This window comes from Lissotriton vulgaris, chromosome 7, assembly GCF_964263255.1.
Source record: "Lissotriton vulgaris chromosome 7, aLisVul1.2, whole genome shotgun sequence".
Classification (NCBI taxonomy): Eukaryota; Metazoa; Chordata; class Amphibia; order Caudata; family Salamandridae; genus Lissotriton; species Lissotriton vulgaris.
The window spans coordinates 210,880,729-210,902,437 of record NC_141695.1 but is presented as its reverse complement, the minus strand read 5'-3'; the positions used below and the strand labels follow the sequence as shown (position 1 = coordinate 210,902,437).

At 42.5% G+C, this 21,709-nt stretch overlaps 1 protein-coding gene across 1 annotated transcript in view; it reads left to right on the top strand.

Moving 5' to 3' along the window:
- The window catches only part of LOC147701219 (uncharacterized), a 33,277-nt gene extending 21,482 nt beyond the window's left edge, over nt 1-11,795 (top strand). Inside the window, exon 3 of the mRNA XM_086929321.1 lies at nt 11,646-11,795. Within this exon, the coding sequence (XP_086785447.1) occupies nt 11,646-11,795 (150 nt within the window). The remainder of the gene's footprint in view (nt 1-11,645) is intronic.
- The last annotated feature ends 9,914 nt before the right edge of the window (nt 11,796-21,709 follow it).

Genomic DNA, 21,709 nt, shown 5'->3' with positions numbered 1-21,709 from the left:
TAACAATCTTCATAGAAGCGGGAAAAATGGAAACAAAAACATATACCAAACCAACGGCGAAAAATAGCCTCTTGTCCTATAAAAGCTATCATCCAAAACCCCTAGGGGACAACTGGCCATACAGCCAATTTTTGAGGCTCAAGAGAAATTGCAGTAAAGAAAGTGGCTACAAGGTACAAGCACAAGAATTGAGTCGAAAGCAGAAAGAAAGAGACTATACACCAACCACAATACCCAAATGTCACAAAAGAGCAAAAAAACAGCCGAGAGAGTGTCTCCTACAATCAAATGTAAAAGAGCCCATCCCTGATCTAGTGACATGTGTCACCACGTTCTGTCCAGCTACATATGACATACAAAAATAGTCAATAAAAATTGGCGAATACTCGCTACAGGCAAACACAACTGGCCCAAACCCATATTTGCAAACAGGTGGACAAAAAACATCAAGGACTTGCTGATTCATACACGACCAGTCAAGACAAAGAAACCAACACAAACAAGGAATGCAACATGATTCCGGTCACCGGCTACTATCCGTGGGGTACCTGCCTAGTTTGTAAACTCACGAAAACGTCAAAATCATTACAACTAACAGAGTCCTTAAACTGGACACAGCGGCAACATACAAATTGTAATTCTACTCACATAGTTTATCTGATATGTTGCCCATGTGACAAAAAGTACATAGGCATGACATGCAGGAAAATAAAAACGAGGATCGGAGAACATAAGAGCGATATCAGGCTAAAGAAAAACCCCACAAAATTACGTTCACACTTCATTGAAGCAGGCCATAACGCTGAAGAATTGAGGTGGACTGTATTAGAAATGCTTACGGACAAGACCATGAATGCAGAGAAGCTACTGTTTGAGAAAGAGCAGAGATGGGTGAACCGCCTACAGACACATTTGACAGGACTAAATGATAATATACCGTGGCATCAATTTGCATAAAAATTCTGAGAACATCTGGAATGTAGAACCAACACCGTTTTCTTACATACCTCTGTTGCAACAGAGCTAGGCCACATCAGTATGGAGACCTACCAGCTATTGAATGATAGATACCTACACACTTGCTTTGCTATCTACCAATAACTATTGACTAACTATCATAATGACATTACACCCATTCCTGTCCTGAAAACTACAAGCCATTAGACGTGAGATCTGCCATACTATACACACAGGTTATACTTGACCTGTCTGTATGGCAGCACTATGATCCCCAGAGGCATTGACCCCAGAGTTCTTAAAAAGAAGCGAGGGACACTGGTATTCTGCAGTGTATTCTCTGTAGGTCACGCTACCCGGAAAATTCACAATAACTGAGTGTTGACACATACTCACTCTGGTGCCTCAGCAATGTCTATGAGACACTTTTCCTACTACCATCTGAGCGTGTATAAACATCGATACCGCAGTTAAGCAAACTCTAGGTTACCATCCAGGAGATTGTTTTCCCTCCTTATATATTGATCCACAATGTGTAACATTGCAACCCTAACAAAGCGGCTTTAGTATTAGTATCGCTGCAATAAAATTATTACCTAATGAGCACTAAATGAGGTTTTCCAACCCTTCCTTTACAGTTATACATCATAGGAAAGGATATCTCAGTCACAAACGTGGGGTTTAAATGCTTTATATTATGAAAGACACAGCCGCTTCGAAGTACAATAAAGCTTTCGATTTTCAAGAAGTAAGTAAGTAACATAGTCCTCTTTCTATGAAGACGCGTCAAATAGGTAGAGGAAACTGGTCTCTATTGACCAGGGGCAGAGTCAGCACTAGACGTAAAACTGTTCTCCATGCGGGTGAGAATGGCGCCAACGGCGTCTGCAATTCACCGAAGGGTAAGATTTAAGCCTCTTACAACTGCGGTTCTCTCCCCAGCTCGGGACCAGAGAATCCCACGCTCCCTGCTGAAGCGAGAGGTTTCCAACATTAAGGTAATACAATATGCGTCTCACTATTAACGTTCCACCATTTAAACAGGGATTGATGCATTACGCACCAGATAATGCAACTAATACCGCGTTTTTACTGAACGCTTGACACACTGTTTAAAACACACCTTTACAGTGAGCGCTTCATGACGAGGCTAACGAGACCCCTTAACAATCAACGCCTCTTCTTGCTAATTGTCTGCTTTGATAACCCCTCCCAACTATGGACTAACAGCGATTTCCTTTAGAAGGAATATAACTGTGGGTTAAAAGCAATTCATGATGAGACTAAGATACCCCCTAATGAGACTACATAATCACTTACTCTGCATGAGTGGGCTTAAACAGTATACTTTCTGCAACCACAGAACTAGCGCAATATAACCATCACACACCTGGTCACACAACATACAGCCCGTGGCCATTTATCTGATTAAATTCGAGGGCTAAAATCGCATACCTTCTGTAACCTCAGAACTAGCGCGAAATAACCACCCTTTGGCCATTTATCTGAATATAATCATGAATTTTTTAACCCCAGTCTGCCAAACCAACTTGACGACAGCATAGATCTTGACAGAGGGGTAGAATCCACATAGATCAAAACCATATAAACTAAACACACAGTGAGACCATGAGATCCGTGTGTACATTTGCATTGAATAGATTTCGCCTTGGAGTGTGGCACAGACGTTAGCGGTCCTTAGTGGGACTTTCCGTCTGAATATAGTGTATAATATTAACATGTTTTTTCTAAAAATCTCAAATTGAAGTTTTTACACATAGTGATGAACCCGCACCCCCATATCTGTATGTTATGTTTCTTTTGTTTTTATTGTAGGAAATCTAAACAAGTTAGAAACTAAGTGTTGAGCCTAACACTATTGAAATACTTCACAAGTTGTGTAAGTAACACATTTGTTGTCTGTTGTGTCTGTCCTGACGAATGCTCCGTAGACCCGGCTGGGCAGAATGGAGCAGAAACATGTCGACCTTGTGAACCACGTGTTGTAATGAGATTCAGTAAAACGATCTCAATTTATACCCACCATTTTTAATAACAAAACTCTACCCTTTTACATTAAAATTTACTTACGGTGGAGCTTTGCTTTTTAAACACTACCTCCTAATTCCTTTTCACTTTCTTTGGGGGTCTCCCACTATCTCTGGACACTACTACTCAAGCCAGAGGTTGCCTCGGGTTGAGGCTGGCATACAGCCCGTTTTTGGACACCCAATGACAATGCCGTAACGCGTATGTGGGGCGGAGAAACGATATACACTGCACAATTAACATAGCGTTTATGAGGGTGATTCAATTTAACCTACGGTCAAATAGTTACAAGTGTCCATTCTCTCTTCTGATAATTTGGCAATTGGGACAGTCTTTCCTTTATTGTAGATCACATAGGTGTACCCATAGTGACTGGGTATGACTCTGATAACTAGCTTGGTTTTGCTGTCCCTAGTTTTCAAATATTTAGTCATAAGCATGTCTGCTTGTAGAGCGAAGAAGATACCAATATGTGTTTTCAGCCACTGTATGGAAGAAAACGTGGGAGAAATTAGGTCATACAAAAGCTTTGCACTTTCTGGATAGTTAGGCAAATACGTTTGTCCCAAGTTAAGAAACCCCCTGCAGGGATTGCAACTTTTTCAACATGTCCGGAGGCTGCAAGGTAGCGCACTCTGGAGGAGGTCTGGAGCTAAACCCTGGCACTCACTGGATAATTCCTATCCATGAAAGGTCGACCTCAGGTAGGCATTCCTCGATTTTTTAAAATTAATCTTGTAACCATGTAATAATAATAATAAGTGAATGGTTAAGCCTAAAGGTGATGATGTTAACATAGTCAATACTCTATCTTCCCTGGTAAGGTGTAGCTTCAAGTCAATATCAGTACAATAGGTGTAATTAATGTATGACAATACCTCAGGATCTGGGTGTAACATCTATATAATGTACTCTGAAAACAAGCCAGGACTATTTTTATAGGCAAATGTCAGAATAAAAACTGCACTCTCACAAAAATAAAAGCAGTTAGATATTCACTTACTGGTGCTACATTTTGACTGAAAACCCGATTGGAAATATCCAGGGTTGTTTTGTAATTTTTCTGCACCAGGTTCATCATTAAACCTACTGTGTGTGCATTTTGTACTGCATATATTTGTGTATGCAAATTCAAATTTATATAGGCTAAGGCCATCTGTTTTGGAGATGGGAAAAAGGGGTGTGTTTTGGGTGATAGACAAGGCCCTCTCATGCCTTGATACTGCAATTGGTCTACTACTGCTTTAATACCATGTTTTGCCTGGTTTTAAAAGGTATTTTGGTTGTAGTTTACTACATAGGGGAATAACATGTGGACTGGAGTGTTTGTCCCACCCTGCTTGATTTCTATATAGTGCTTGTGCTGTCTTACAGGCCATTCACTGACAACCATGTCCTTGCTATCCCCAGGTACTGTGGTAAAAAAGTCTATCCTCATGATTTCCTCTCCCCCAGGGTGCTTTCCTAATAAATGCTAGGATGATGTGATAATCATCAGATAGTTGGGTCCAGAAGACTGCTTTGATAATATGTGCTATGTCCCCTTTAATTATTTCTATTTTTAGGTTGTAAATCTTATCAGGAGTATTAAATGTTGAGTTTCTATCTATATGAATTCAGCAGTTGCACTCACAGCCAAAGTTTTCTAAAGCATCTGATGTACTATTGTGACTTCTGCGACGCTGTCTAAAAGCACTCTTGCCAAAGTCCTGCATCGTAGAAGGACTCTCATATGAATAGGCATGTTATTTAGAAAGTCCTTTCTTTTCCCTCTTTATGGTGACATCAGTCTAGGTCCACCTTCACTTTTCCTACAGTTTCCCTCTTTTGTTCGGTATTCGGATCGGCAACCCTTTTCGGTTATTTTACCTTCGGTATCCCGAGAAGAATGTGAAGAGCGGCTATAACAATACTGATGCAAATGTGGAGGTAGGCAAACTCTGCCTCCGCGGCGGAGCGGAGTTTGCCGCTCCCTCCACCTCCCAAATGCTTTAAAATGATAAAAAGAAGGAACTTACCTGTGTTTCTGCTGTCTCCCCTGCCTGGCCGCTCTCCTTCCTGCTCCTCTTGTGTCCTCTTCATAAAAAAAAAAACCCGCTACATTGTACATCTTGCGAGTGCTCATGCGCACGCACAAGATGTACAACTTAGTGTTTTTTTCAATGAAGAAGGACGCGAGGCGGCGAGGAGCAGAAAGGAGAGCGGCCAGGCGGGGGACAGCTGAAACACATGTAAGTGCCTTCTTTATATAATTTTGAAGCATTTGGGAGGGGGGAGGGAGTGGGGACGGAGTAGAGAGGAAGCAGAGGGCTGCATCGCTCCACTGAGTTTTTTTCAAACTCAGTGGAGCTATGCGTAGAGGCACTACACCAGCTCTGCCCAGCCCTCATTATAACCACTCTTGCAGGTTTCCAGAGAAGTGGGTCCTCTAGTCAATGTTTTTCTTTGTCTTTCTGTTTTTTCTTCCCTCACTCTGCAGATTTCTCCTTAATGGAACCCTCAGTATCATGTTTAGGTTTTAAATGTGGTTAGCGCGACAAGTACCGAGAGAGGTGATTGCTTCTGTGATTATTTTTTAGATTCCCATTCGGAGGGTTGAACTGGACTGCTTTTAGTCTCTAACGTATAGCCAAAACTGAAGCCTCTCCCTTTATGTTCCTTAGAATGATAGAGGAAACTGTACAGAAGGTTCCCATTAACTTCATTCCAAAATCCAGAGCCGCTCTGTGCTTTGTACTTGTTTAAGTATGTCAGGGAGGACTGCCAATGAAGGCGTACCATGCATACTGATATTAAAGCATGAAAAGATGCTCCCCCAGGAGTTTCACTTCTCTACCAGAGGGTGCGCAACGTTTACAACGCGCGCATTACCACGACCTACTATTACCACGCGGTTGTAACAACGAAAGTTGTTACAACGCATTGCGCTGGGGGGCGCTCGAGGATAGTAAATCATTTAATTTACTATCCCAACACCTTCCCTACTATCCATGGGGACTGGTGTTGGAATAGTAAATTAAATTTTTTAAATCTGCGCCCCCCCAACGCAAGTCGTTGTAACGACTTGCGTTGTTACAACCGCGTTGTAATGGTAGGTCGTTGTAACGCGCGCGTTGTAACGACATATATCCCTACCAGAGGCCCAATCCCAAGTCAGTATTTTGTGCTTATCTTGGGGGATGGTGTATGGATATGCTGCTTCTAACTGGTTTGTCTTCTGAGCAATTCAAAAAGCCATTTCATCATTCATTAGGAGCGCATTGCCTATACTAGCCATAAAAGTCTGTGGACTAATTGTATTTGTGCAGGAGAGACAGGTCTTTCTGCAACAGCAGGTCTGGAGCTCAAAGTACGCTGGACAATCTGCACAAGTTTCCAGCATAAGGTGGCTGAGTTATGTAATACCCCTACTAACTCTGCGTGAGATAGAGTTTCAGGACAAGGAATGGGAATGCAGACAGCCAGGAATGGCCACGTAGCCCCATCATTGTTTAGATGCCACAAACAAACATTTTTGTGTGTGTGTCTGTGTGCATGTGTGAGTGTTTGTGTGGCAAGTGACCAACAGCCAATTTTGGTGTTCTTGGAAAGTTAACGAGATTTCCAGATATTGATAAGCCCTATACTGGGCCGACGAATGGACACCACATATTAATGAAACTTCCCTGAGGCAGCTTCAACAAGCTAGAAATCCATCCAGAAGTAAAAAGTCTCAAAGGCATAAGCTGGATGTGCAGCTATTACACAAATAACTGCCCCTTCCCCCCCCCTCACCCCCCCCCACACTCATCAGGGACACCTTGAGCTTTGAGGTAGGGAGTTTCTGCTTCCCTGCAATTGGCCTCTATATTGATGTGTTGCCATGATTAATAGATTCAATTTAAAATTTGAATCCGAAAATTAGATCGACAACAGAATGAGAATAACGTTTTATGAGTCAAGCTTGACAAAACTACAGAAATAGGTGCTTCTTTATTCTCTATTGGAGGTAATTATGATTAATACACTTGGCTCCGCAATGATGTAATAATGGTTCACATGTGTACATGTGTAAATTAATCAAGGAGTAACCGTAAGATACAAGTGCCATGCTGGGCGCCAAGTGTTGCATAAGTTACGACTTTGGCATAACTTAACAAACAGAGCTTTCCCACCCACATGTGACATGGGTGAGCTTAGTTCAATGTGCTAGTTATGAATGTGAAAGACAAGTGATTGTATCCCTAAAAACACTTCTCAATATGTAATTGATACAGAGATATTGCTTTTGGGTTACTAACAATCCCATAAAGGGATCAGGGGCATGGTGGAAACCACAACAAATCTAATTTTGTTATGCACAGTATCACACACACAGCACTAAGAAGAATGAAAAATGTAAAGTAAAAAAGATATCAATACAGGAACAATCTGTTTCCTAGTACATCTAAAACAACTACAAAGAATATTATAAAACAGCAACAAGACACATTATCAATGAGGAGAATAAAATAAGCATTTCTAGGATTGCTAAAATGTAATAAAAAATGTTAGCTAGAACCCAACATCATGATGCCTACTTCTATGCACTATGCTATGAGAGCATGAAAGGCAGAGCAACTTGCAGTCTAGAACTTCTTATGGTGAAAAGACACACTGCATATCGTGTTCACTGCAAAGGCTGTCTTTATTAGCTGAGGCTTGAAGACAGTGTGGTAGCAGTCAGTCTGGCATCCTCCAGGACTTACCTTTATCAGCTCCAGACTTCAGATGAGATGTAACAACTGCAAAGTATGATATGCGCTGGCAACACATGTGCCTGTCTCTGGCAGAAACACTGCTGATAATCTGGACAAAGAGCCACTTGTGTGGTCAAGTGGCAGTCCTTATATCCTGAATCATATTAGAAACATGAATTTCCGACATAAGTTTAGGAATGTCTGACATAGACTATGCGCATTAAGGTATGCATCCCTGATATTTCATTATGAACAAATAAGGCTAAAGGACATCAATTCAGATTGCAGTATTTTGGTTATATGTTTGTTTGTGTTCTTATTAAACCTTGACATGATGAGGAGAAAACATTTGACCCTGAGGAATTTCATCTTTGATATTGTATTTCTGCAATTATTCAAAGAACTTGAACATATCACAGTCCCTAGAAAGATACGGTATGACAACATCAATGATTCTGCATTAGTCAGGGAATATGGCGGTGTCCATTGTCTAAGCTGAGGAAGATGGAGACCTCCTTGGACCAAGATGGAGTTGGACCTACATAAGATGGAGTTGGCCCTTAGAGAGTTTGCATCCATCCATCTATCCATCCATGCATCCATCCATGCTTCCATCCGTCCATCCAATTATCCATCCATTCTGCCTGCCATCCATACATCCCCCCAATCATCCATCCAGTCTGCCTTACATCATACATTCCTTTATCCATCCACTCTGCCACCCATGCATCCACCATATCTGATTACTGCTTTTCTTGGGAGAATGTATGCCCGGGTTCTGGAGTCCAGAGTGTATCCCTAGTGTTGGAAAGAAGCGATTGTTATTCCCCTGAAATCAAAACCTAATGTGGATCCAGGAGATAAAAAAATTCTCTGACCTACCTACCTGTTGCCCTTACTGGCCAAGATCCTTGGAAAGCACATAAATCAAGAATTATTGTCATGTTTTATAAATAGATTTTGAGCTTTTAGATCCCCCCCAGAATGCCTTTAGGAGAAACCACATCACAGAATCTGAGCGTATTGTAGTGGCAGATTCCATTCACCAACAAGTAGATCAGGGAGGCACGGCTATTCTAGTTATGCTAGATTTATTCAAAGCCTTCGATACTATCTCTCCCCTGTGATTGGTGCAAAGACTGCACAGGGTTGGCTAAGGGGTTCTGCCCCCAATCTTCTAGATTCCTTTATGGCAAATAGGACCCAAATAGTCAGCAGCAGAGATTTGAGAGCTAAACTCTTCCAGCTTCCCTGTGCTGGCCCACGGGGGTTCTCCCTTAGTTCCACATTGTTCAACCGTTACATAGCCCCTCTGGCTAAACTATGCACCTTCGGCTGTCAGGTATTGTTATATGCAGATGATAGGCAAATCATTGTTTCACTATCAGGTGATTGGGCAGGAGTAGCTGGCATGTTTAGGTTGTGAATGGGGCAAGTCAACACCTGGATGCAAGAGAACTGGCTCAAGATGAATGCCTATGAGACAGAGATTGTGATCTTCGAGGCAGAGAATTTGGTTTGGTCCAACCACTGGTGGCCAGAGATTTGGGGCTCACTACCTGTTCCTAGAATCGCTGCAAAAACCCTGGGGGTGATCTTCGATAACACCCTGACATTTGACTCTCAGGTTAATAGGAGATGGAGTGCTTGTTTTTGGATCATCAAGAGCCTGAAGAAGATCTTTCCCTTCCTTCCAGAGGAGCTAAGAGTGTCAGTGGTCATCGCACTTATAACATCTCACCTTGACTAGTGTAACGCTCTGTATTTGAATCCCAACCAGTACTTCCTTAATAAACTGCAGGTCAACCAGAATATGGCTACGCAGCTGGTTTTACACTTTCCTAAATATCTATCGGTGATGGAGGGCTTGAGGACTCTTCACTAGCTTCCAGTAAAGAAAAGGCTAATGTTCAAAGCCCTGTGTCTGGTTTTTAAGGTATTTAACCAACAGGACTCTTACTATCCAGAAGCCTCTCATCCCTACATTTATTTAGCCATCCACTCTCCCATTTATACACTCTGCCATTCACCCACTCCCCATCCATTCACTCTTTCATCCTTCCATGCGTCTGTCCCTCCATCCATCCATCCATCCCTCTATCCCTATAATTTGCCATCCTTTCACCTGTCCATTCACCTATCCATTCCTTCATTCACCTGTTGTAGGGATTCTGCACACATACGGAACTATGCTCAGGAAAACAGGACCTCAGTGAATAGTTGGTGTACCTACCACATCTGTACCCAAAATGCCAAACCGACTAGGTATAGTGTCTCATTTGTTCTCCATCTACAGCGGAGCTATCAATGCTTAGATAACCCAGAACACGTCACTCTATCTTGGGAATCGTGGGAGCCAGACACTCTTTTGCTTACTCACTCATACCTGTCCATAATGCAAGTAATCAGAGACGCGGTATAGTTTAGAATGTTTATTTCAACTAACACACTCTATGGTGCAGTACACGAGCCAATACTAGCAGCAAAATGCATAAACACAATGCAGTGAGCATTGTTATACCATAAAATACAAACAGGGGTAGCATGTTATAAAACGGTGGAAAAGGACTATATGACCTGATCACCCTCCCAGTGACAAGAGATACGTTATTATAAAAAGGAATACCTCTGGGCTTTGACAGCAGCAGACTCCATACCTCAAGGCCTATATGCAATGTTCACATCGCATGACAAGCACAGCTCTTCTTGCCGGAAAGGTGTCTGCAAGTGTGTCAAAAACAGCTTGCGGTTACAATATTAAAGTACGCGATTTCCAGGAGTGCAGCTGTGTATAGCAGGTTATGTCTAGGTGCGAGGGACTAATCAGAATAGAATAAGAAGGGGCATTGTTGTTTAACCTCGAACATCGTGTGCAGACTAAACCTCAGAGCACAGCAAAGAACTTGCAAGGTAGACAGTTCTCATGTGAAAGGAGCACAAACAGAGTCTTGCGAAATATATGTCTGCAGTGTTGTGAGCAAAAGCAGCCTCATGGCAGGGAAGCTCATACTAATTTAACAAATGTCGACAATGGACCTATAAGCCTTAATACATACCCACTCACTCATCCATCCATCATTCCTTTCACCTTTCCTTACATTCAATATTCCTTCCTTCCCTTTTCTATTTACCCCGTGTTTGTTGTTTGTTGCTCTTTATTTATTTATTTATTTATTTATTTTGTGTACTTGTTAAGCGCAGCCTATCACCCAGAGGGCGTCTTGGCGCTCTTGCTTGCTCTTCATTGATACTGTATACTTTTATTGTGTTATGAGCTTCTGTCTGCTGAGTTGTAGAGAGAAGAGGCCCTTAAGGACCCCCCCCCCCCACACACACTGTAGCTGCTAAAGTGGGTGTTCACAGCCCCCTGTTGTGGATTAAGACAGAGATGGGGAAATGATAGGGTGAGGGATTTCAGGGATGTGAGATTTGATGGTCCCTTAAGATGAATTGCCAAGTAAATCTATGGCTTCTGTATCCATTAGAGTGTAGTAGACTCCAGCCCGTGCCTACAAACACATCTAAAGTATCTCGGGCAATGCAATCATCCCTGTTTCACTGTAGAGCAGCTTCCTTGGGTGCTATGATGTTATGTTATGATGTAGTTGCCTTAGAAATTGTAGCCCACTCATTTACTACCATGAGGTTTAATGTTCTTTGTTCTGAAAAGGGTTTTTGTGCAGTGATGGGTTGCATGTAGCTGCTGGGGTGAAACAGATGTGAGAGTCCTATCGGTGCAGTGCGTTTGCTTATGGGTTTGAGTGCAAAGACTAGATTTGGCGTAAGGCACATGATAAGGCTTAACTGATGTGTGGGGTACCTGGGTTCTGGTTTTGGCTCTCCTAATGCCTAGTGAGTTTAAGTCAGCAGAATCAACACATATGTGGCTTCCTAATAACTACTGTATTTTCTGTTTTGCAGACAAAAGAAGCCAATGCCGGAGGACAACAACATAAAGCTAAAAAATATTCTACTACAGCACTGGGCTTGAACATTTCATCTTTTATAATTGGGATTATTATTAATGCTGTGTGGATCGCAATATATGTTAATATATATTTGGGGTACTAGAGCAAAACAAAACTCTGAATGTATTATATATTTTCAGTTCATTCAGGCCCTTAGCAACTATGGTCTGATCATTGGCAATCCTATGTTTTGGACCCCCCAACCTTTAAGAGGACCCTAGTCCTTCAGAGGGGACCCATTCAGCGCAAAGACTTTGAATATTTATGAGATTTTGGAGATCTGGGAGCCAATTTTCGTATTGTGCAGAGGTCCCCTATTATTTTTGCATTATGCCACTGTCTGGGACTGTCCTGAACTGTCCTGAAAGTTTATTGATGGGGCCCCTAGAAAGGTAGGTTACCTAGGCCAGAGCCCACTTAGCCCAAGCCTTAAAACGTCTCTGTATGCATGTATATTAATAATATTATTGCTGCACAGCGTGAGCACCCGGCTACCACTGCAGATTCCTCTGAGCACTGAAAAGGAATGGTTTCCAGCACTCAATGTTAGAAGTCTTTATATGCAGCTGTGTAGTTTTAGAAAATATTATAGTAAGGACTGCTGCTGCACCCAAGAAGGTTTATCCAGGATGAATAGGTACTTTGCTCAATCTGCCCTTAAAGTCCTTCATTGAAGAAATGACACTGTTGACTCCAGGCATCCTTATCCTTGAGTTTAATGTCCCAAAAGGCAAATCATGTGTCGCTTCAACACATGGCAGTGTCTATACAACCTCCTACCATCCAGCCATACCATGGTCCCTACTTTTTAAATGGTGGACCTCCATCAAAGTCAACCCACTGTTCAGATTCCTGCTTGTTTTTATTTTACCCCAGTCGAAGTAGACTGTGCTGCTCCAAGGTTGAACTGGCTGTTATGACCAACAGTTTCTGTGCAGGACTGTATTTCATCCCTTTGCTGATGATGCAAAAGGTCTTAAAAATGATGCAGGCATTAGCTTGATCAGACCACTTACAGTTATCTTTACCTATTTCTGCCACTTCCTATCATACCTCATGTCTTTTGTTTATGAGTAGCTCATGTGAAAATAGACCCACAGATATCCTAGAATTCCTAAGAAAACTAGCAGCTCTGCAGTGTTGCCCACTAACCTGGCCACTTCAAGACTCACAAGGTATGCCTTCAGTGACAAATTGGAGAAATCTATACATCAACATGCACACTTCACTAATTCACGTCGAAAGCATAACCTCTACTGCTTGAAAGGCAGGCAAGTAAAAACTGCCAAATGGATAGAAACTGTGGGCCCGATTCACAAAGGGACTTACGTGTAGTAAAGGTACAAGTGTGAAATCTCCGCACTTGAGGTGGAGTCTCTGCAATGCAGTTCTCAGTACGGGGTTTTGCTCGAGTGCGGAGACTCTGCATTCGTTACTTTACTGCAGGTAAGTCCATTTGTGAATCGGGCCCCTAATCGTCACTGGAACAAGTTTACAGATCTCACTTTAAGTAGACACACATTGGGGCATATTTAGAGGAGTTTATCGCCACAGAAGTGTCACTTTGCATGACGTTCTTGTTGTGATAAACCCTTTGCCCTGTTTTCAAAGTGGCATTAAGCTACTTAACAGGGCTTATTGCTGCCTTGTGAATAAGGCCTACTTTCACATAGCACTTAACATGAAAGGGGCGGGAAATGGGTGCTGTGGTGAGCATTCTGCTGCAACACCCATTGCTTTTTTGTGCTGCCCTCTATTTACAATGGTAGCATAAATATGGGGTAGCACCAAAATTAAGACCAGAAATAACCTGGTCTTAACATGGTGAACAAGGAGAAATTATTAATTTCTTCTAGTTTTTGCTATTTCTATGTGTGCTGCATTGTGCGACACACGTAGAAACAGCAAATCACCATGAATTATTGCTTATGTGCATGAAGAGACACCTTCCTGCACATAAACAATCATTCCCTCAACACAGGCACCCTTGCACTGTGGTGCAAGGGTGCTTGCTTTGGTGCTAGGTAGGTGAATTTAGTGCCAGCGCAGGAGAAACACAGGGTACACAGTATCATTGTAAATATGGCGCATCCCTGCATTTTTAGAATTGCGGAGAGCGGTGGTAGCAATTTTGGCTTAACGCTGCACTCTGCCATTCTCTTTTAAATATGCTCCATTGAGTGCTCATTACATTTGTGAAACCATCTGCTATTAGTTCTTTACACGATTATTCGCAAATATATGACTTCATCTTCTTTTCCTTTCCTGCCACCTGCAGCGTTTTACCAACCACTCTCAATGCACTAATGACTGGGTTCTCTAAGAACAGTTGAACAATTAAGCCCGATAAATCAGAGCTTATCAAGTTCAATAACCATGTCCATATCTGGGACAAAATTGTAGGCCTTCAAGGACCTATACTGAATCAAGTAAACCCACTTTATAATCACTACATTGCACACAGTTTATGCACACCACAAGTCAAATCTTTAAAGCTTATCTCTTTTATCCAACTGAAACCCTACAAAATAATCATTCAAGGTCCTACCTTCTCCCACATGGATGTTGTTTCCAAGTCAATGTACCTAGTTATTTAGACTTTTGGAGCAACCTTTATATCTACCTCCCCCATTAGAATGCTTAATCACAAGTCTCCAATCTGTCGACCCAACATGTCAAACCTTCTTTCAACTTTAGAACACACGAGAGTGTCGTTGAAATCACTGTGCATCACAAATGGGTCCACTTTGGGCAGTGTTTATGTTTCCTACTGCACAAGCACTGTTGCCCAGATGCATCAAACTTCTTTTTTGCGAATCCTAATTTGCGAAAATTACCGAAACGCAAATTAGGATTCGCAAAATGGTATGCATCATTATTTTCGCATTTTTTTTGCAATTCGGTAAAAATCGCAATTTTTATCGAATCGCAAAAAAAATGCGATTTGGAAATTGTGAATTCGCAATTCCCATTCATTCCTATGGGCTGAAATGCCCATAGGAATGAATGGGAATTGGGAATTCGCAATTTCCAAATCGCAATTCAACAAAGCATTTCAAGGATGGAGAGGGGGGTCCAAATGACCCCCCCTGCACCCATGAAATGCACTTTTAGCTATAAGTTACAGACACACATGTCCTAAGGACATGTGTGTCTGTAACTTAACAGTTTAAAAAATGCATTTTTGTGTATTATTAAACATTTTTGCAAATTACCACGAGGTTCAAACTCGTGGTAATTTGCACTTGCTATTTTGAAATTCGCAAATTTTTAAACAATGATGCATTGCATTTAAGGAATCGCAAAATTGCGATTCCTTAAATGCAATCGCATTTTCGAAGTTCGGTAAATTAGTGATTTTGGACAAAATCTAATGATGCATATCAACAAGCATTTTTGGAGTCGCAAACGGCCGATTTTAAGGAATCGCACCGTTTGCAATTCCAAAAATGGTTGATGCATCTGGGCATGTATGCTTTATTTGCTTCTAATTTTCCGAGTCAGTAGCAGGCCCACACTTTTGCAAAAGGTAGAAAGTCACTCTCTGTTCTGAGGCCTTCCACTGGAACTACCAACTGCTTCCCCTCTACCAGAAAGAATGTTGTTACCGGCTGAAGCAAACCATCAAAGCCTTTTTGTTCAACTCGTTTGAGTTTTAATAGGTATTCCTAGTGGGTCGCAAATAGACCCACCTCATGTAGGTCATATTTGTGACCTATTAGGAATCACACACATCACAGGTATGGTTGCCTGCTGAGGTAAGCAGAACACCATGTCTGTGATTGCTTTTCAATAAAGAAATATATTTTTTTAATGAAGCCCGTTTTCCTTAAAGCAAAATGGGATGTGTTTTAAAAGAAAAAATGAAACTTTGCAGTTTCCTTTTTTTATGAGTAAACAGTGGCCCGTGAGAGCATCGGCTGCTCGAATCCCTGTCCGTGAGAACCACTTCTTGTTTGCAAATGGGTTGCCACCTCATTCAAGGAATTGCTCAAATGTTTTGCGGCCGAATTTCGGTCACAAAACATCTCATTCAGATTTGGATTTTTTTAAATATAGATGCCCTACACACGCTCCAAAATACTAAATTGCAAACACAAATTGAAAATCAGGGCCGAAGTGCAATTTGTGTTACTAACCCCTTCCATGCTGATGACGAACCCCAGCCGTCATGCACTACGGTGCTCGTGTGCTGATGACGGCTGGGGTTAGTCACGGCCCGCCCCTGTTCGTGTTGTTTACAGCACACCAGGGGAATCGCGGCCGCATGGAAGGGGTTAAAGCATTTTTGAGGTTGGAAACAGTTTGATTGTCATTTCCGACCTCAAACATGAATAGTACATGTGGCCTTTCGTGAGTATCTTGTTGTCTTCGCAGCAACGGCTTCAGTGGAATGGCACCACAGTGAATGGATGTGGAACTGAACCAGAAACCCTGGAGGGGACCTGGAGTATACTATGAACATACCAAGACTATCTCACATTTTCAAATAATTGTATTACCTAGATGAGACCTCAACAAGCATCATTAAAATAATTAAGGTTGGTAAAAAGTCAAACATAAGGGTTGTTTTAGACATGCTGTGTCATTCAACTTTAGAGCTACATCTAAATGCTAAATTAGTGTTGTTTGCTTTGGTTCAAAGTTTCTTCACTTTTTATACAATCTTAATTCCACCCCATGGGAGCAATGGTGACAGTAAAACATAAGTTGGGAAGAATTTCATTAGAGAAGTTTACAGGATATAATTATCTCTTCACCAACACCTGTGTGGAAACATATTTCACCTCAATCATTAAAGAACTGGTAGCAAAATAACTGTGATAGAGTTTTTGAAAATGTCTAAAACTGTGTGAAAATAATTTCTCAAAATTAGTAGTTTTTATAATGCATAGAGTTGTAACAGATTAATTGATGATGTTGCAACGAAAATGAATTACTTAAGAAATTTAGAGGGGTAGATAATGCGGCTAATTCTTATTCTACATTTGTGTGTGTCTCACCATTATTCTTAATATGGATATAATGTCTGATGTTCCATTCAACTTGCTATTCAACTTGCTCCTGCTCCTTTCCCCCTCCCGTAAGCTGCACTGCAGTCATCTCTTCCTGTGTCACAGTCGTACAAAAAGTCAATGAGGTAAATGTGATAGTAATGTACAACGTTATTAGAAAGACTGTATTGTGAATGAAGATTCCACCATGTACCCAAAGTATCATTTTCAATGACTTCAGCTGGAAGTTTGGCTGTGGACATGCAGAATCTGTGAGCCATTGTTAAGGGGGTGTTTCCTTTTGTGCCGATCATCTCTGCAGGGTGGTTGCTGAGGGAGACCATGGACGATTTCTTTTACATAAAATGATGGGTTAGTGCTTATGTATTTTATAATTATGTTAATGTTCCTCATTTGTGAATACAATCCTAACCATGGTCATGTCATGCTGAATTTGCAGAATCTACTTTTAGAAAGTGTGATTTGTGTGTAAAAGTTATTGGACATTAGCTGTTAAAGCTTAGTTATTGATCAGGTTTGGGTTATATGGGTGTTTGCAGCTGTCATTAAAACTGATGGTACTGGATACTTATCTATGTCTGACTTAGAATCTCTATGGGATGTATCTGAAATCTTTTGCGAGTCTGACACTTAAAATACTTTCCTGAATGTTGTTAACTAGGGACTAATGTGTTGTATGATTTTGTATATATTTGTATTGCTGTAGTTTGCCCCATAATTTATCTGTACCGCATTTAACTTTTTCTGTATTATAAATTCAATCTGTGCTTTATTTTTGGTGTAGAACTCTGTTGTGTATGCTTCTAATACTTATTTCTGTTAAACTCTGCTAAAATTGTGTTATTCTGATGAGAAGTGTAGTCTCTAACCGCTAGATCACCTGACGACCCGGGAGCCAGATCATGTAGATTACATTTCGGGGAACCCAAATATTGGGGTTCAGATGATTATTGGGGTTGGGAACCCGCAACACCCATTCTATCAGTGTTAGAGTGTAAGCTCTGTAACACATCCTGTCAGTGTTAGAATGTGCACTCTGTAACACACGATCCGTCATTTTGTCTGTCACAATATGAACTGTGTACAACAGGATTCTTCATTAGCACACCTGGTGTGAGTGTAACAAAATTAACTCTGTTACAACATGATCCCGGTAATGTGAACTATGTAACAAAGTCTCCCATTACCTCCTCGTCAGCCCTCCCCGTCCCAGTCCTTACTAATGAGCATAGCTCCCCCCACCAGAAACTCCCAAGCAACTAAAAACCCATCCCTTCCCTCCAGGCCACACCCACACCCGAAGGCATATAACCATGTGACCCGCTCATCCACATCCTGTTTGTTTTTTCTGCGGAATTCATTTCCTGGCAACTTCGTTGTGGACGTGTTCTGGGGCCTTCTGTGGCTGCTCTCCGTCAGTGGCGGTGTTGGCTGTGCGGCCTGCTGTTGGGCTTGTGGTGTGTTGACGCCTGGGTCGGTTCGAGGTTCCTCTCCTCTGGGGTAGCTGCTCGTTGGGCTTGCTTCAGGGTTGGGGCTCCCTGGCCGTGTTCTGTGTGGATGCTGCTGGGTGTTCTCCTCGTGCTGTTATGTCCTGTCGTCGTTGAGTGATATGTGGGACTGTGTCTCCTGGGTTTGGGATCGCTGGCTTGCGTTCTGCTCGGGTTGTGTGACTTTCTGCTTGTGCGGCTTGAGTCTGTTTTTCCGCTATGTGAAGCCGATTCTTGCTTTGGTATCTGCTCATTGGTAAGGACTGGGACGGGGAGGGCTGACGAGGAGGTAATGACCGGTTACTCACCGGTAATATTCATTACTCCGAGTCGTAGCCCTCCCCGTCCCAGTCCTGGTTCCCATCCCTCCCTCCCTGTTCGGCTTCTTGTGCTTGGTGGTACAGGATGTGGATGGGCGGGTCACATGGTTATATGCCTTCGGGTGTGGGTGTGGCCTGGAGGGAAGGGATGGGTTTTTAGTTGCTTGGGAGTTTCTGGTGGGAGGAGCTATGCTCATTAGTAAGGACTGGGACGGGGAGGGCTACGACTCGGAGTAATGAATATTACCGGTGAGTAACCGGTCATAATCAGTCATTATGACATATGCCATCAGCTTTAAAATAAGAGCACTGTCAAACAGTATCCTCAGATTCCGAACTATCAACATGCAACATCTGTATCATTTCCTGTTCATACAATCTACCTCTGTTATTATGTGAGCTCTGTAAAAGAGAAAGATTCATTGTCTCATATTCCGAAAATGGCATCATATGAGTTCTTTGACACAGGATTGCTCAGTATTGCACATAGTGTCACTGCACAAATGTGGGCACTGTAACACAGGAGTTCCCGTTATCACACATTTTATCACTGAGTGTTACAAATACAGCTCAGTAAACAAGATGCATAATTCATTATCCCACATTGTATCAGGGATTCGATATGAGCTTAGTAACACTGGATTCCCCATTATATCTATTGTGTCCTATTCACAAAGGTATTGACACCTTAAACATAAGTTTGCATTCCCAAGTTTACAATCCTAAGCAGATTCCTGGCAGGTGTGAATGCATTTACTTTACTACTGTGAACTGCTACTGGCAAATCTTTGTGCAGAGGCGACTTCTCCATTATGACGGAGGAGCATCACCCCCTGATAAAAAGAGAGCAGAGGTAAACAAGAAAAATAAAATGATATTAAACCAATGTTATTATCATTTTATTTTTCATTCTGAAGGCTGCCAGCCGAAGTAGGGGCAGGGCCATCCATACTGACGCTGCAGGCTGCAGCACCAGGGAGGAGGGATAGTGGTAGGCACTGCTAAGCGCACTTACTCTTTCCCAAACCCGAGCTATGTTGTACAGCAGGGTGGAGAACTAACACAGGCTCCCAGTCCCTTGTTTGAGCGCAAAACCAGGCCGCTCAGACCAATCCGAGTGATGCTCTTCAGGCTGGGAATGATATTCCCAGCTTGAGAGCAGCGCTCGGATTGGCATCTGAGAGCCTGTGCATTGTGCAGCAGTTCCTGAAGTCTGATGGAGAGCAAGGCGGCAGCCGCCGGAGCAGTGTGTAAGTGCACTTTTATATATTTTTAATTTTGTCTTCCATGTTTTGGTTTGTATTCCCCCCTCTCTCCGCCCCACCACTTCACAAGTTCAACAGCTGTTACTGAACAAGTACACCCACACGAAAACAACACTGTTATTTTTAAAGGCTTCATGTCAACCTAATTTTAGTGTAGAATAAATACAACAGCAGAAATGCTAACACCCGTGAAAATATATTGAATGCCAAAACACAGAAGGTAAATATTGCGAAACCATACAACATATGATATGGTGCATCTCTTGTTTCTGGCCGCACTCCCTGGCCTGCAAAACCTTGGTGGGACTCCATGTCCCAGGGTGCACCGGACTGCTCCAGTCGCAGCTGATCATGGGGGAGGCATGCAAATGCGCTTAAAGCTCTGACTCTACCCCTGTGGCACGGGATGTGCGCGGTCAAAGCCCGGGCCAAGGACGGGCCCGTACGGTCCGGAGGAGACTGGGCTGGGCCCTGGATTCTGCTGTTGGCCATGGACACTGGACTCAAACGCGGCTGAGCAGTGGTTGCAGCTCCGCTAGCTCTCGTAAAGCTGCAGAGTGAATGCAGATACTCCAAGCAGGTCTCGTGCTGTGCTAGACGCCAGTAGGCCCAGAAAGTTGCAACGTTAGGGTTGGACTAGCTGTGACAATAGTACAGAGACTATAACAAGCACCACAACTATTGTATTTGCAATCGCCGAATCACTGCTGAACTAAGACTACACCTTTAATATACCAGATACTTTAACATTTGAGGTAGTCTTAGGGGGAGGGTTCCCAGCCTGTTTTCTATTTTGCCTTATACTAGACAAAAGGAATCAAATCTGGGCCCACTTTCCTCCTTAACTCCCTTACACCTTACCTAGCGAGTATCCTCCCACTGGCCCCATCCCTTCATAAGTATCCCTGAATTCCACACAGAATGCACTAGGAAGCACCATATACCCAAAACATGGGGAAGAGAAAGGCAACAGAGGCACTCCCTGGAAAGAGTAAAACACCTAAACTGAAAAGAAGTATAGGGGAAAATTGCACAATAGCTGATATAGATATTCTCCTAGAGGAGGTTGAGCCAATGCTAGGGAGACTTAGAAAACAAGCATTGGAAATGCAATAGGTCTCGCAATAGAAAAGTTTGAGCTTTTGGTGTGGAAAATGTAAATATTTTTAAATTTTTGTTTATGTTTTTCAAAATATAAAAGTATTAATTTTGTTATTAGAAATGCCAATAGTTATAAAGTTATCAAATGTTACATATATAGCATTAGTAAAGGTACATGTTCTGTTTTCCCCTGTCTTACATGTATTGATCTGACAAATCACAATGTTTTAACAAGAACAGAAGTGAAAATATTTAACATCTTTTTATGACATTTGTAATAAAGCTTGAAACATTGACAGAAAATATTTGAACCAGTTGTTGAATGGTTGCACACATTGATGCTGTGGTGGCACTGAGTGATGTTGTTTTGGCGACAAGTGATGCTGTGGCATTCAGTGATGCTGTTGTAGCGCATAGTGATGCTGTGGTGGTGCAATAGATAGAGTGAGTGCGATAGATAGATAGAGGGAGGGTGATAGATAGAGGGAGGGCGATAGAGTGAGGGCGATAGAGTGATTGAGGGCGGTAGAGTGAGTGAGGGCGGTAGAGTGAGTGAGGGCGGTAGAGTGAGTGAGGGCGGTAGAGTGAGGGCGGTAGAATGAGGGCGGTAGAATGAGGGCGGTAGAGTGAGGGCAGTTGAGTGAGGGCGGTTGAGTGAGGGTGGCAGAGTGGTAGGGTGAGGGCGGTAGAGTGGTAGAGTGAAGGCGGTAGAGTGAGGGTGGTAGAGTGGTAGAGTGAGGGCGGTAGATTGGTAGAGTGAGGGTGGTTGAGTGAGGGCGGTAGAGTGGTAGAGTGAGGGCGGTAGAGTGGTAGGGTGAGGGCGGTAGAG